Here is a 17,572-nt window from a genome sequence, read left to right on the forward strand (position 1 = left end):
GCAGTCTCTCATCCACCATCGCTATGTTTTACACAAGCACAGAGTGCTAGCTCGGCTAATAGTGAATTTTTACGAACAAGCTAAAACAAAAGCTGTCTGTATGTAGTCAACTGTTGAGCTTAGTTTTCCACGTATCTTAAAATTTGCCAAATTGTTGTAAACTTAGCTGTTGGATGAGAGCAACGAGCCTCTCCCCTCTACCTGCAGGCAGTGAATGACAGCAGCAGCAGAGGGAGGAGGACAGGGGACAGGATCAATGACTGATACTGACTGATGTCTGTTCTTGTTCTTTCTACACTTCACTCAGTATTTTGATGTCAGGAATATTATTTATTTTATCGACATTTTAGATTTGTTTCCAGAGATATGATTGAATTTATATGGTGACTTTATTGTTACACAATAAACACTGCTGTTGCTGCTCTAGAAACATTTAGTTATATTTATAATATAAATACATTCTAATCCTGTTCTGCATTCATTCTTTTTTAAAATAATACATTTTTTAAAAAAGTAATTATTTAGTAATGAAAAAAAACCAATAAGAGTATCAATAAAGAACCGAACTGGTGAGGAGTATTGAAATGGCACCGACAATCACTACTCTTTAGTGATTATCAGTATGTAGTTCCATATGTTAATATGGAATACATACATCACTGACTGATGTCATCTGGTTGCATTTAAATTTGATAAAGATACAGATATATGTGTTATTTTATTCTAAAACATAGTTGGATAGTTAAAATAAGCAGGCCTACAAGTTTTTTTTTGCTCAGTGTTCGCTGCACAACCTCAACACCAAGTTCAGTCAAAATGATTTTTCTCACCAGCACCCATGGAAGTAAATCCTCAGTTTTGTTAATGATTTGAAAATGTTCCAGAACTTGAAGCGCTCATACCTACCCACCCACCTTTGCTCTCTCTGTCTTCAAGAGCTCTCCAGCTGGATTGAGGGGGGTTAAGGGATTCAGGAAGGGGGTTTTTGTTTCATACTGGAGGGGTTTTAATTTAGCCCTGTCTAAGTGAAAGGGGGTGTTGAGGGAGGAAAACAGTGAAATGTGGTGTCCAGATTGCATTGTGACTGTGAACACAAGGCCCTCAGACCAGTCCTTACCTTTGACCTTGACGGAGATATACCGCTGCTCTTCACTTTGTGTAGTGTGGTACAGATTACAGGCTGATTACGCGGCTCTGTGGGCATCAATTTGGGACCTAACAGATGGCTATTGGCCTAATTAGCCAAAAAAAAGTAATTATTCAAGTACCATGGAAAGTTTGATGTCAGCTTCTGGTGCATTCATTAAAAAAACCTTGCCGGTAATCCACTTACAACATGTTTAGATGGTTATAATAGGAAGGACATAAATGGCATCAGGAAGAGGATTCAGGGGCAGGAACAGGATGCTAACTGCAGCTCACTTAATGGCCACCGGTGTCATTAATGAGAAGGAATTTCTGATTCTTACATATTGCACCTTTTTAAGCTGTGGTATTCTCTGTGGTCACTGAGTGAGATTAAGGTGCAGCCAGGCATCACTGAGCATCAAGCAGGCCTGGTGAGCTGCAGCCTTCACAAACACCAGTGGACCTGTCGGGTCAGGACAATTACACCAGCAATTAGACCCAGGATGGGCATTTATAACAGCCACTTTAATAGGATTGAGGTCCAGGAGCACACACAAACCGACTGACACAGAGACACACAAACACAGTCACTCTGTGTTGCCCTGTGGGCCCCCGCAGGTCTTCACTAATGAACATCATTAGTGTTTATAGGAAATAAGCTTTTATCACCTCGTCAAGGCTGGCGGCCAGGCACACTGAATTACACAGTCCTGCACACACACACACACGCACACTGTGGCATACTGCCTCACATATCTTCCTGACTTCATTGTCCCCTCCTCTCAGATTGATTTAGGATACCGTCTTCATTGGTTTGGCCTCCTCTCGCCCAACTTGTTTTTATTTCTCTCTGTGATCTCTCTCTGTCTTCTCCTGTCTCCTCCAAATTCTCTCCATTTCAGAGTTATTATGCATGGCTTTCTGCGCTACCTCTGCGTGTTGGCTTCCATCTGTCTCCAATCAGAGTGCTATTAAAACACACACACACACACACACACAGACACTCACCACATGGACCTGCATACTGTGTGGTTCATCTGCTCACATGTAAGCCTGCGTTTATACAAATGTATGCAAACAGCATACTTACAAATTCAACTGCAGCTAATTAGGATGCAGGTTGTCTGACTTGTTTGTTTATCGCTGTGTTCATTTTTTTTACCAAAATTGCAGAGGATTCATGCTGAAACACAGGTAATTAACATCAGATGTCATTGATTTTCTGTTTTTTAAAAAAAACCCAAAACATTTATACACACAAACAGACATGCAAACACATGTGTGCTGTCTGATACACAGTGGCACATCAGTACCTGTAAACATGATGAGCAGCAGTCATACAGGTGTTTGTCACTGCACTTGACCCTAGTGAGGTCTAAGGGGCATGTGCTGTAGAAACTCTGGGTTTTATTAGCCGAGTGGGGTTCATACAGTCATTCTGTTTCTATTTATCTTCCTTTACAGCCTCCTAATGTGTCTAACCAAGGGGCAAACACTCATTAACAGGGGTGTTGGCCAATTAGTCACAAAGTTTTTTTATGGACCCAGGGCCTTGGCCACTCCTCTGAAACTCTCTCTCTGTTTATCTGTCTTCCTGGGTTTTGCTCTCTCACTCTCTCTCTCCCTCTCTCTCTCCTCTAAACACTCCCTGGGAGGAAGAGAATTAATTTTCATTTTGTAAAAACCAGAGATAAACATCAGCAGGGATTGTACCAGCTGACATACCATAGTAGTAAGCACACAAGCCCCACAGTGCATACCTCAGCTGTAAACCAAAAACAGAAAAGTCTACCAGCTGTGTAAAACAATGGAACGTTTTTGTAAACAGGTTTGGTAGTAAAGTAAATTTCACTTCTCAAAATTGTTATCAATTTAATTTTCTGTCGATGAAGTAATCAGTTAATTGTTGCCACTCAAGAATTTACAGCACAATTGAAAACACACATCAAATAAGTTTTCTCAGAGTTTTAGAATTTCTCTAAAATTATACGTTTATAAGCTTAATAAATAAATCCAGAATAAAATACATGTGGAAAAATAGACAGACGCGAATAAAGATAGCTAAAAACATTATCATAAATGTTATTTCATTCAAATAAATACCAGAAAACAAAAGAAATAGTAGATGAAACAATGCTTATCCCAAAGCTATTGTGCAACTCACTGGTTGTTATTAGGAGATGGAATAAACTGAAAGCTGTTTCCAAAATCTGTTTTTCAACTAGTATCTGTCACATCTCAAACACAAGCCAAGCCTTTGTCCATTCTGCTATTAAAGAAACAATGTTTGAATCAGATGCCCAAATAAACTACTTTGACCATATAAGTTTCATCACATTAATTAAAATGTCTCCCTCTTCGTCCAAATCGGGCCTTTCCACCAAAAGACGATTAATCAGGATTTCTCTTTGTTTGGAGATGTTATCAGTAGCATTATATCATTTAAAAAATATAACCTTTTATTTAATGCATTAATTTATTTCACTAAATGTTTTCAGTGCTTCTAAAGGCCAAAAGAGAGACTGGAAGCATCAATACCTGGACCTTACAAACACAGTCTCTCCCTTTTCTCTCCCATCTGAAATGATCATTGGAAGCAGATCATGCTCACATGTGGGTGGAAGTTGCTAGAATAATTAAGATGATGAATGCCAATAACTTATAAGAATCACAGAGAAGTGTCTGAAAGTCATTCTCATATACATTCATGTGCCTGACAATTTCACATCATGTCAGTTGCCTTGATTGAGGAAAAGTCTACCCAAATATATTTTAAAAAAAGCTTTCAATGCACCCCCTCCCCATTTCCTCTAGATAAGCATACTGCTCATATGGCTCTCTCTCTTGAGTCCATATGAGAGCGATTTGGGGCTGCAGGGGAAGCTCTGGGGTGGTTTGAAGTGTTCCAGAGAATGTTTAGATTGTTGTCACAGTGGCAAGGACACGACCATTAAGCTGTCGTCTGAGGTGACGCACAGGTCAGTGAGACAGGATCAGCCTCGGACATGGTGTGAACTTACAAACAAACATACAAACTGAGACAGCCGTTACTTCTACTGCGCTGGCATTCACATTCATATAATTGTGTTCTCAAGCATGTAAACTCGAGGTGGGGTAAGGAAAATCTCCCTCTCTCTCTCTAACGCACACCATCTAACACACACCAATCACTTCGTGCGCATGCGAAAGCCGGTGTTCTTTCCTTTAACTTACAACATCTAAATGACACAGAGGGGCCTCTGACAAAGCCTCCAGTGTTTCTGGGGGAACTTGTGCCAAGAAATAACAGGCTGCCTGCTTACACAGACAGCCAGTTCCCTCTCAACCACACACACACACACACACACACACACACACACACACACACCAATAGCCAAATAGAGTGCAGTGCTTGTTCCAGATGTGGTGCCTGTCACCCTTCAACACCCCCAGCTACCCTGTGAATAACTGTTCATATTTTATTCTTGATTTTTCCCGCCTGCTTGCCAGTCAGTCGCGGCTAATGTGCAGTAAACCCACATCATATCAATCTCATATCATATGTCCTCTGATGTGGAGCTGCATTTAGACAATTTAATCGTCCCCTCCCATCCAACTACCCACACACACACACACACAAGAATAATGAATGGATTCTGGTATACATTGTGTCAGACAGGTAATCAGACCTGGGTGTGCCAGGGCCTGAGCTTGAGGGATATTGTGGTCTTTGTTTTTACCACCAACTTCTCTTTATAAAAAAAAAAAATAGTCACTTCATTGGTGATGTTCAGTCCTCTGGGGTCATGGAGCTGCAGGGAGTGTGTGTGTTTGTGTCTGTGTGTGTGCCTTGCTTGTATTTGATCAGGTTTAATTCGGTCAGAGTATGAGCCCAGTGGCACACTGGATTAGTGAGCGAGCTCTCTGTGTTGTGATAACTAGCAGCGTCTGCGCTACCTAACTTGGTCCAGATGAAAGCTAGTGAAGTAGAAGGATCCTGTTACTCGTACACTGAAGAAAGACACACACACACTCTCACACACAAACATAAAGCAATACCCTTGCTTAATATGACTTTTAACCCCAGCCCCTCTACCTCTAATCTTAAGCCTCTGTGATAAAAGTAGTCAAGTGACTTGATTGAAAAACCCAGCATGCGAATCCCTATGAGAAACGCAACGTGTGTCGAATACTTAACTGTTTTATTAACGGGGTAGACACAACCACGCGGGTGCACACCTACACCCACATTCTTTCATGCCACATGGAGAGAGCAGACGCAGTCATAGGAGAAAGCTTGGCAACACTCCACCACCGCCTGGTGAAATGGATTCTGCTCATGCAGGGTCTTTTTATTAAAAAGTCTTCTCCTGGAGTGTTTCTGTGGCCAGTTCCCCCCCCCCCTCACAACCCCATCCCCAACTCCACCCCGCTCCTGCTCTCGCTCCACATTTGGGAGCCATTAGCAGGCTGAATGTGAGGCTACTGTACACCCCCACACATAATGCGTGAGGCCTGGCAGGGAAAAGCCTGGGTTATAATACACCATCATACAGGTGTGTGTGTGTGTGTGTGTAACACAGAGAAAGTAGATCTGTGCAAGAAAGTAAAACAATCCTATTAAATACCACATTCTCATTCCTCTGTGATTTATATATTGTACATGCAAACTATACGGCACACAAGAGTACTACTATTGTTTTGACCAGTGACCGTGTTCTCTTATCGTTTCACTCTGTATGTCTCTCCTCAGGCAGAGCACTCTCCTGATGGGCCTGAGGTGGGCTACGGCTCCTTCCACCAGCAGTACTGGCTGGACGGGCGCATCGTGGCGGTGGGGGTGATCGATATCCTGCCTACTTGTGTGTCCTCTGTCTACCTGTACTACCACCCAGACTTTGCCTCACTGTCTCTGGGCTCCTACTCTGCTCTCAGGTTGGTTGCTAGGATGCAAACCAGTCCCATTAACCCTTTTCTGTTGAAAGCCTTGTCGTAAATACATGTATGCCTGCCCTTCCTTTCTTTTTCTGCTGCAAATCTGTCAGTAATTATACAATATCTTGAAATGAAGAGGGTTGTTATTTATTAAAAATCAGCATGTAGCTGACCCTCCTCTTTTCTCTGTGTGTCTCATTGTTGATCATTCTCTTCTTTGTTTTTTTTTTTTTTTAATTCCTCCTCCCTTTTCATTCCCTCACATTTGCCCTCCTGTTAACCTTCTCTCTCCCTGACTTTTGATCTTTTCGGTTCCTCCCAAAATTTTTTTTTTATCTTTCCTTAGAACCGTATACTATAAGTGCCATATACTATAGGTCATGAAAATACCTCTCTAGTCGCACTTGATTGGTCGAGGCAGTGCTCCGTTTGTGGTTCAGCTGACGACAGCTCTCTCTGCCAAGATGAAACAAGAGAACACACACACACATACTGCAGGCGCACACAGACGCATATCTGGCGTTTCCTGTAAAATGTAACCCAATAATGTGAGAAAGGCTTTTTAAAATATTTCTGCACAGATGTGGGAGACTGGGCGATCTCGGCTTTGTAGTTGGTGTGTACAGGTGTTAGCATGCGAGTTGCGAGCGTTTAATTCATATGTGTATGTGTAATCACGCACAAAGTCAAAGTCAGCCCAGCGGTCAGAACAGACAGGCCCATGCTCATATAGAGGGGAACGCCCTGGTCATCATCAGCACACAGTTCGACATCACTTATTATTTCAAGAGTCTGACTCCAAGAGTAACACAGAGCGCTCGGTGTGTGGAGGAGGCCTTGAAGAAGGGAGCCAGCAGGACTGAAATCCTCCTGCTTGTTTACAGACACCAGAGCCCAGGCCTTTGATCAGGTCTGGACACTCCCTAGTCTGCTCGGCCTGGCCGATTTTGTCCAAAACTTACTGTACAGAATGCTTGTGCGCACACACCCACACACACTTCAAAACTTGTGCAAACATTGATTACATTAGATGGTGTTTCTTCTTCACAGCACGTACAAATGGAGCATGGGCTGTTCAACCATGTACAAGTGCACTGTTATGTATCTAGCAGCACTCTCTTAGTAAAAGAAAGTCATGGAGAGGTTATGGAAAGACAGAGAAAATTTTTTTTCATTTTAAATTCATTTTAAAGTACCTCTGTGGCACATTGCCCTATCCTCATCTGGAAAAACAGGCATAGAGTTTTGATTATGTGTTAAATATGTATGTTATGCATTACAAAAGAAAAGCACAGCGGCACTGATTTTGTATCTGTCAGTGTGTGTTTCGGTCCTCTAGGCATCAACGTGTGTGTGTGTATGTGTGATTCAGCAGTGGAAACAGGAGAGGGGGATGTTGAGAAATTTCTTGCGGGAGGTTTGGTCCTTCTGTTGTGGGCCCTGAGGACAGAAGGAGGAGGAGACAAGAGGCACATAATAAGGTGCCTGAGGCACCATGTGTAGGAAACACAGCTGGTGTCCAACCTGGATCACTTTCTTCTTTGCGTCCAATCCAGTATATTTTTAACATACACAATATTTTCCTTTCCTGCAGTAGAGTGCACACGTAGAATACAGTAGGTCTATGTTAAAATGAGTAAAATTATTTCAGTATGTTAGATGTCTGAACAGATCTGCTTATAGAAATTATAACCTGCATTACAGCCTTCTAGTATAGTGTGCAGTCCAATAGTGTAATAGTGAATAGATGCTCTGTACACTTGGCTCAATGAATCTAACTATGCCTGTGTCACTAAAAGCTCATTCTATATTTTATATCTGGCTAATCAACACTGGGCCTGTAATGAAATGTTTCCGCATGCATGTGAGGCTGCAGTAAGCACCTCGAGGTATGCACTATTATAGGCCCTTTGTGTCTGGGTGTGTGTGTGTGTGTGTGTGTGTATGTGTGTATGCACATCAGTATGAGGGAAGCTGTGCAGGAGCAGAGGGCTTGATAATTGGCTTGTGCTGGAGTGTCAGATGGCTGAAGAGGGGATAATGGCGGACTCAAGCTGCTGCCATAGGGCTGGAGGTGGGGGTGTGAAGGGCTCAAGTGAAGGGGGGGCGCAGGGCTTTTTGTGAATGGGCCCCTCGCCTCTCTGGACCCCCCTCCCCCAATTCAGGCCTGCCGGGCCCTTTTGTAGAAAGGGGATGGGAACCCAGGAACCTGGCAGCAAGCGGGTGACCTTCTAGCACCTCGCTCTAGCTGCCTTAATTCTCCCTCCCTTTCTCTTTCTTGACCCTCCTCTTTTATATTCTCCTCCTGCTCTCTCTCTCTCTCTTCTCCCTGTTTCTCCCCCTCCCTGCCTTGGCCTGCTTTGTCCCATGTCTTATTTTTCAGTGCATCTATTTTATTTTAAGGCCTCTTTCTCTCTCTCTTAAGTATTGTAAGAAAGGGAATTCTCCCCCTTCATTTAAGCGGGTGAAACACAGAGGGGTGGAAGGAAGAGTGAAACAAAAAGAGAGAAGAAAGAGGAGCTGGAATTTAGTTATGGAATAGTGAAGGAAATGGTGGAGGGAAAGGGGAAAATAGGCTTTTAGTAAAAGGGTGCAATTAAGGAAGAAACTATTGGGGAAAAATAAAGAAGGCAAGACATTTACTGTATTTGAAGAAGCTGTATAAATCTTCCGAGTTCTAAATCTTTATTTTACACGCTTTCTCCCTACTTTTTCACCAGCTTCTTTGCTCGAGGGCTCAATGCCTACATAGAGAGAAGGCAGTTGTTTTTGTGTAATGAAATGAGACCAGGAAAAGCTGCCTTTTTGAGTGTGGGTGTTTACTTCCTCAGCTTGGGCACCGCTCAAGTCAGAGCTGCTATTACCAATTTTATTTCTTAATGCCCTCCTTTATATGGCAACCTGTAAGAAAAACACATTTTAAGTTAATCGGCGTATGCTCGGATATTACTTTCTTTAAATAGTAATCTTCTAAATAACTCATTATTTTACTTGGCTTTTTTGTTTTCATTAATGAAAACCACCACAAACTGCTGATCTTCTGGTGCGTCATTATTTGGCTGTTCCTTTTGACGGAGCATACATAAACTTTAAAAATCTAAAATAAACTATGAAATTCACCAAAACGGTAAATTTAAAATGATTATGCACCATGTGAAATTTAAGACTCTGCCGACTGCAGTGCAGCATCTCCAGCTGTGACTGACTGAAGAAGAGAAATCGGTGCTGGAGTGAGCATAAGAAAGATAAGAAAAAAATCACCAAGCTGCATGCATGTGTACTTTTTTTTAAATGCATGAAGCATGTACCTTACTTTTACAGTACCTGTCTAAAAAAGTATTTTCATGTGTTTCCTTTTATAGGGAGATCTCTTTCACCAGGCAGCTGCAGAAACAGTCCCCCAAACTGTGCTACTACTACCTGGGCTTTTACATTCACTCCTGTCCCAAGATGCGGTATAAGGTATGCATCGTCTCACATTGACATGTTTCTCACGTCTTTCATCTGTATATAAACTTTTTCACAGCACAGAATCTCATACGAACAGCTCGAAGGACTTCAGTGTTGTCATGACAACCAAAATCCTGATGCTAAAAGGATGAAATTCAATATTGAATTGTTTACCTACATGTTTGATAATTTGATGAAAATGTCTTTTGAGTTGAAATTGATCTCCACATCACCTTTTATATCGTATTATACTAGTGTTTAATGTTTTAAACTCATTCACAGTAAGCAGACTGTTGCAACACTAGAGGGTTCTAGTGTGAGTCAAAGACACTCTTGAAAGTGTAAATGCAATATCTCATACATCACACAGACTGTTGCTCTGTTGTAATGCATGTCTGGCCCTTACAGAACCTCAGCTGTCATTCCTGGAAACTGTTAACAATAATCAGTTTTCACGGATGTGCAGAATTTAACTCAATAACAGTTTATATTCATGCTTTGTTTATAATATGTCACTAAAAGTGCAGGTTTTTGCTATGCACCCAAAAATGTCAAAATGATATATGGCTAACACTTCATTTTGCAAGCCCAGTTCACATAAAACAAATGTGTCTGCTTGATCTGTTGTTTTAATATCTCACACTGAGCCTCACTTTCACAACATCTCTCTGTACATGAGAGGCTGTAAAAGATTTCTGCCCGGTACTGTACTGTTATCATGTGTGGAGGACAGACAGTAAAACAGTAAAGTTCAACTATTTTAACTATATATGGACACATCAGCATTACGTAGTGGTGTGTCAGTCAGTTTAAAATGATGTGTCGGTCCTTCTCTCACTCTTTTCACATATCATCTCTCTCTCCTTCCCTCTATTGCCCTCTTCCCTGAGTGGGTCCTCACCTCTCTTTCCCCCCTCTTATTCCCCTTCTACATTTGTTATTATAGGTGCAAAGGCCTCAACAGGGGTCTACTTATGTGCTTTTTCACACCATTTTCATAACGGTCCTGGCACCTGTTTTAACTTTTCAAGCATAACTATTTGGAATTTTTTTATAAATCTTAGAAAATCCAGTAACACATTGCAACATACAGTTATTTTAGGGGGAAATAGTCGGTGCAACGGTGAGCAAATGAATCGACTATTACTATACCTAGATATACATTTGCGAACCCAGTACAGACACTGCCTGTACAGGGAGAGTGAGAAAGAAAATATGGTAGAGTGGAGAGACGGGCCTGGGAGAGAGGACGAGGCTGCTGAAGACATTAAAGGTTGAGGGAGAGGTCACACTAGTGACGGCAACGGTAAATCAGCAGCATAAAATGTGTGGCACACATACTGAATATGCATATTTTTACACAGTAGTTGATATACTGTACAGTAGAACTTTTTACTAAAATGCTTAATATATATAAATGCAGTCGCCATCACTCACAAACCTGCTCACATTCATACCAAACACCACTCAAAGAGCTATAGCTCCTGGAGGACGGTAAAAGAAAGCAGCCTTTCCAAGCCCATTAGTTTGGCCAAGATGTACCATTCATCCCCTCGTTCTCTCATTCATCTACTAATTCCTCTATTTCTCTGTCATTTCATTCAGATGTTCCCAGAGCTTGTCTCTGTCCATGGGAGACTGATGTCTTGTTGGGGATTATGGCAAAGTGCCACATCTTTTTATCCATTTACATCTTGTTTTGGGGTTTGCATAGTGCTCGCCCATTTTCTGTGTATGGAATGCATGTGAGTGTGTTTGCTCTGTTTATGTGTCTGTGTGTTGAATCTTGATCACGCTGTTTGTCTGAGAACGCTGTTACCACAGCACCTAACCCCCCCTGCATCGGCATTTACTCCCCCCAACCCCCCATATCTGTTCTTGTGTGTTTGCCATCGCAGTGTCTTGTTCACAACCTCCCCACTTCTCTCTATTTTACCCTTGGGGAGGAACACAGAACAAGGGTGAGAAGGTTGCCCAGTTCCCACCTTTGGGATCTCACACTCCCACAGGAACACACCCACGCTCAAACACACTCTCAGCACTTGCACAGTGTCTCGCTGCATTGTCTGATTTGCATATGAGCCCAAGTAGTTCATTAATGCACAGACATACTGTGGAATTGTTCAAGTCGCTAAGATGGGGAGCCCCTAAACTCTGCTGTTATTGTGTCGGAGGTTTACTGGTTTCTGGATCTTAGTCCTGCTGCTTGCCTCTTTAAGGACCAAAACACCAGCACTTGAACCCTGCTGGACACCACTCAAAACCCTTGAACACCACTCCTTCTCTCTATTTTACTCACCTACCCCCTCCTTTTCCCTTGCCACTTCTTCTTTAGGGAACTCTGTGTACCCATCACATTCTGAGACCATTTCCACGCCAATGTGGATACATTTAAAAACACAGTGTTCCCTTTCATTTGGGCTTACATGCACACTAAGGTGGTGTTTTTAACATCCAAAAGCCTTTTTGGAAATGTTCGGAAATTTGGATAAGTATGAAAATACATTTTTGAGTCTTGTTTTTTTTTGAAAGGTCTGTACGATTGTCTGCTTGTAAACCCTCCACGAACATGACTGATATACTTTGTGTTGCAATGACATTAAGAAAGTAACTCCTTAACTTCACATCCAACTCAATCTAATCATGTTAACAAATGTGTTTTCATTGATGTGTTTCTGTTGACAGGCAACTGCTTGACTATAAAACAAATAAAGCAGCTGAGGGATTTCTGCCTTGGTTAGCAAGCAGCATTTATGACCCTCAGTCAGATCAGTATTTTATACTAGCGTCAGTGACTGAAAATTGGTCTATCATTCAACCTTACCTTACCAAATGGTGACATTAATGCACATTTTTGTTTTCCACCAATATCCATTGAGCTAAAAACAGAGGGAAAATGTTTTTTTCATTTCAAATTGGACAGAAAAGTTTCAGGCCTGAATTTCAATGGAAGCTTCGAGGGCCTTACTCAACATAATATGCTGTGATGAATACTGAAAACAATCTAAAACCAGTTTCCTCTCTGTGGAATTTCACACGATCGTTCATACAGTCCTCTCATTCCCCCAGGAGCAATAAAGCTGCATTGTTTATGAAACTGACACCAGCAGTATTGTGGAGGGCTTTTTATGGTGACACTATGACGTGTTCATAGACACACTGCAGAGTTTTTAAAGTAGTAGTAAGGTAACACTTTTTTTTAAGCTTCTATGTTTTTTTTTGTCTGTTCTCTCCCCTGATGCCCTCCTACTCCATGTGTGCGTGGGATTTGGCTGGATAAGGCTTCAGTCTGAGAGTGGACTGACTCTTATCTATGTTTCCACTCTGGAGTATTCTTGAGTTCTGTGCTGGGAGGACAGTCCTTTCTGTCAGGACACATCTCTGCATGCCCAGGGGAACAGCTCCATGCGTGATGGGTTGAAAACTTCTCAGCAATGCCAAAGCCTGGACACAGTCCTGTAGAGCAGCCTTAAAGGGTCTTAGAAGACTTGGAGTCCAGCCAGGAACAGGGGGCTGCCTGGCCAGTGTCAGGCCCTCTCCTTTGTTGTCAAAGCTGGGACGGAGCGTCCCACAGAGCCTTGCTGGTTTGGCTGGTGGGTTCAGGGTTCGACGTGACATCCTGCCCCTGGCTTCTGTCCCTGGTCCTTTGGCCCTCCCTGGCCCTGTGATGTTGAGCTGTGGAGAGCAGAAGGTGAAGCTGTTGGAAGCTAAATGAGAGCAAAGGTCTTGGCCCTTCTGCATCTCTTCTTCTTCTTTTTTTTTTCACGTTGCCTCTAACGTGCAGCTGAAAGCCTTCTGAATGAACTGCTCTCGTGACTTGAGGAAGAGTAACAGACTTTGTGGCTTAGAGAGCTAAATTCTCTGGCTTGTTGATATTAGTCTGAAATGTCATACAACGTATTTCTAGATTGTTTGGATGGTTTGTGGTCAAAAGTGAACAAACACTGAAAGCGTACTTCTAGTGTTTGCGAAGGCGTACTGCTTCAGAGGGCGCCTGGACGCCTGGTGACAGGAGTGCACACACATTTCTTGGAGCCTCCCTAACAAAAAAAGCCTGTCACTGCATGCTCAGTAAAGTTCTGGCTCCGCCAAGGCATTTTGCAATCAGCCTATATCTGGATGCAACCCTACATGTATCTGTGAAAACCTTAAAGCTGGAGTGCGGGACTTTTGTCTCCCCCTGCTGGCAGTGAGAGTAAGGGAGACACTCAGCTGTGATTGCTTGAGTACAAAGACGTTACTAGGACGAGAGGAGGACATTTCTCTTCATTTGATAATGTGAAAGTTAGACGTTTCCGTTGGCTTCCTCACTCTTTTTTTTTAAAAAGACGAGAGATAAAGAGAGAGAGAGCAGTACGGTCAAGTGAGGTAGTCAGTGAATGAAGAGAGGGAGCGGTGGTAGAGAAAGCCAATGAATCAGATCAATAAAACATTATTTTCTGATTGTCTCACAGCGGTTACATTCTAGAGCACAAACATGCCCACGACCTCACACACCTCTGCTCAACCGGCGGCGCTACACCTGATTCGGTCTGAATACGGTGTGACACAGGCATGCAGCACGCTCTCTCGTGTACACTCTGAATGACAGGCACACAGAGATGGCCTGTAAAAACTGATATGTTTTGATGGTTCACCGGCCCAAAAACATGTTTTTTGACTGCCCACCAGGATGTGTCCAAGTATGCCCGATGGCCAGCACTTATTGGCCGTAGCCAACTGTTGCAGCTGTAAAATGGTGGATAAATTGTTTTGAGCGTCTCACAACCCCTGTGAAATTGCTTGTTTCATTATCAGAATTTGATCCATTTGGTCCTATAACATTTGGAAAGTCTGGAAGAATCGCACGATTAACAGCCAAATGGCCAGCACGAGAATGTTGAGCCTGATATGAGATTTAAAAACTCTGTATACTGTGAAATACAGAGAAAATTTTCTGGCGGTGATAGGCCTAATCAGCATTGTATGAACTCGTTTGGCAAGCGCCTGAATGTAATGGACATTCATCTACATGTAAAAGTTCTACGCTGCAGGTTTAAATGAGTACCTCAACCTGCACTTTGTTTTCACCATATTTTGCTCCCTTCTCCTCCAATAACTCCACCATCCAGCTTCTTAGAACGTACTCATGGTGTCATAAGTTTTCATTTTACAAATTTCCACTTATTATTTTGGACAGAACATGAGCTAAAAGATTCATGCCACGTTGTAGTAATTTTCCATTTCTTTGCAAAAGTTGTAAAAGTGTGTATGCGTATGCACTGGTCTGTGTAAGTTATTTTAAAGCAAAGAATAAGCAGACTTTGATGATAACAAAGGAGACAGTCACCCACTTCGCTTGACCAATCTACCTAGTCTTAACAGATCCAGCACTTTTCAAGCAAAGCATACATGCGCGTACTGTACTTAGACATGCACATACACACACACTGAAGTATACACACACACACTCACAGAATGCCCAGTTGTACCCAGTTGGTGAGGGAGTGAGAGGGTTACATGAAGTGGCTCTTACTCTTGTTATTATTGTTCACAGTGAAAGAATGTCTCGCTCTGAGCCCAGGAAACCATTAAATTTTCCACAGAGAAGAAGAAAGAAGGAGTGAGCGAAATGAGTGAAAGGAGGAGGAAGAGGACAGATGGAGAGGGAAAAAAAAAGGAGTGACAAAATGTGTGCCAAATGAGAAAAGGAGGCAAGATGAAAAGGAGTATTCGTTTCCCAGCGGTACTTCACTGACTTTTAAAGAGCCCTTTCGCGGCAGCTGCACCTCCGTTCCCTTTCAACCCAGCTCCTCCTCACCTACAAACAACAAACACTGTCAGAGAGCTGGTCAGTTCTCTAGCAACAGCCAGCAGTTTTCCACACGGGCCAAAGCTTTTGAATTCAGCAGGCCTGAAATTAATCCATCCAGGTGTCAGCCACTGTGCGGAAGAGTATGTTAGCTCACTACCGATGAAAGAATTTGATGTAGGTTTCAGTCAGTTGCCGCTATGCAAATGTTTGCCTTAATCAGTGCGTGCCTGCAGGCTTCTCTGTCACCTGCTGCATGATCTCAGTTTTTATGACATCAATTAGTAATGACAAAGTGCCTCCAAGCTCGGGCATGTACATCGGACTTCATTTTCCCAGAGCACATGCATGCACACATGAACACAGACAGAGATATTATTTAAAGTTGAACAGTTGATGGATACTAAAGGTCTCTCATACGCTTCTTTTTTTTTTTTTTTCTACTCTCATTTCAGTTTCAATCAAATCAGTTCTGAACAGCTGATCCAAAAAGAGAAGCAATACTCATCTGTCAGAATCACCACAGTGCCATCAATAACTAGCAGTGTATATTATTGTAATGAATCTCGCCCTCAAACAGTCTATCTCATCCGCAGGTACGCAGTTGCAGGTTACGACATGCTTAAAGGCTCAGAGCCACGGCTATCAGGACTCTGCATGCATGTTATTTTCACTCAAGGGGCCCATTCAGACAGTATGTTATGTGTACGTGTGTGACCTCACATTCTGTGTGTCATTTGTTGTACATCTGGGCAGATTAAGAGTGACAGTGAGTGAGTTTGAGGCATCTAGAGGCCCCCATCCCTGTGTACTATGCTACAGTACACTGCTTTTTTTTTTTTTGTTTTTCGTTGGATTCCTTCATGAGGGTATTTCTTTCTCACATATTATTGTTTGTTATTGCTTTGCTCTTGGCATAAACTTTATAAGCATGTGATAGATTTGTATGGAAAAGGTTTACAGTGCACTGCAGTGTTTGTGTAGAACTGTGGGTTTACGCTTCACAGGTCCTACAGGTCCAGGCACAGTACAGCTACCCCTTTTTCTCTTTCTTTCCCTCTTTTTGTTTCCGTTCTTCTTTCAGCAACTGTTAAAGAAAGCAGCCACCATGCTGGTCGGGATGAAAGATTGATAGAGAGAAAAGCGAGCAGACTGACGAAAATTCAGTCTGATTTCGTTCGGAGATAAAAACGTGGCAACACATTTTGTTCCTTTTATTACAGGGCCAGTAGGCAGGATTGGTATGTATTTTGCAGTGGTGTGGATCCTGTTTCTCCAATTGTCATATCTGCATGCTTAGATGCACCAAGTCACGATGGCTTAAAAGGAGGTGGTATAAAGTTACTGTGGTGAGTGCAGTGTTCCATGCTGAAACTGATGGCCTTTCTCATGTGTTTACCATCATAGTTTTGTTTCTTCTTTTCCTTCAATTAAACAGTATTTGCTCAGTTTTTTAAAAGGTATTTTTCTGCTATGCCAGTAGCATTGCCTTCCCACAGTCCTCATGTTAGAAAACCTGTGCCCATCAAAATGAGATCAAACCCAACCAGGCCCATTTTCACCCTCTCTGCGAAATTTATAAGCCAAAGCATGCCCCTCTGCTTGCCTTCCAGCCCTCTCCCCTCCCCCTGTCTTAAATTGGAGCCTTTCTGACAGAAACAGCGTTGTTTGATTTAGCTCGACAGGAGACCACCAACAGTGCACCTCTCAGCAGAAACATTTGTTTAAAGTTTTTGATAATTTCTCTTCTCTTTTATGCCTCATCATCTCTTTTTTTTTCCTTGTGTCCTGCCACGGTTGTGTTTTTAACAAATCATTAACAGGCTACAGCACAGTTTGGGGGCAGCCAATGCTTGGCACCCCCTTGGAAGAGTGCTGACAGGGTGAGGGTCTGAGAGAGCAGAGTTCAAGGGGTCAGGTCAGGCAATTCAGTCTTACTGTGGCTGGAAGGACGGAGTTTTGGGGGGATGTGGGTGGTGGGGCAGGTAGGAGCCAGGGGGAGGTGTGAAGGTCACAAGGCTGAAAATGAGAGTTTGGAGATGGTGTCAAGCTGAGCAGATCCAGAGCCCTCTAGCTGCCAGCCTGAGGTGTTTGCCTTGCCATTAACTTCACTATTTATTTTCAAACCTGCTGCAGCTGCGCCGCTTTGTCTGAAACGCCTGGTTTCTCTTTGGCAAGGGAATGCATTCAGATCTTTGATAAGCACTACTGGGCAGAATGAGCTGGTCATAAATGCAGTTAGACATTTATGCAGAGGGTGGGTGGAGGGCTGGGGTTTGGTATTCTAGT

General features: G+C 42.7%; 1 protein-coding gene across 3 annotated transcripts in view; it reads left to right on the forward strand.

The window, feature by feature from the left end:
• LOC121911782 (arginyl-tRNA--protein transferase 1) overlaps window positions 1–17,572 on the forward strand; it is a 55,195-nt gene that overhangs the window by 22,895 nt on the left and 14,728 nt on the right. For all 3 annotated transcript variants that reach the window (XM_042433622.1, XM_042433623.1, XM_042433624.1), the window contains 2 exons: window positions 5,861–6,042; window positions 9,405–9,504. In XM_042433622.1, coding sequence (XP_042289556.1) covers window positions 5,861–6,042; window positions 9,405–9,504 — 282 coding nt within the window. The remainder of the gene's footprint in view (window positions 1–5,860; window positions 6,043–9,404; window positions 9,505–17,572) is intronic.

Source organism: Thunnus maccoyii, chromosome 14 (genome assembly GCF_910596095.1).
Source record: "Thunnus maccoyii chromosome 14, fThuMac1.1, whole genome shotgun sequence".
Taxonomy (NCBI): Eukaryota; Metazoa; Chordata; class Actinopteri; order Scombriformes; family Scombridae; genus Thunnus; species Thunnus maccoyii.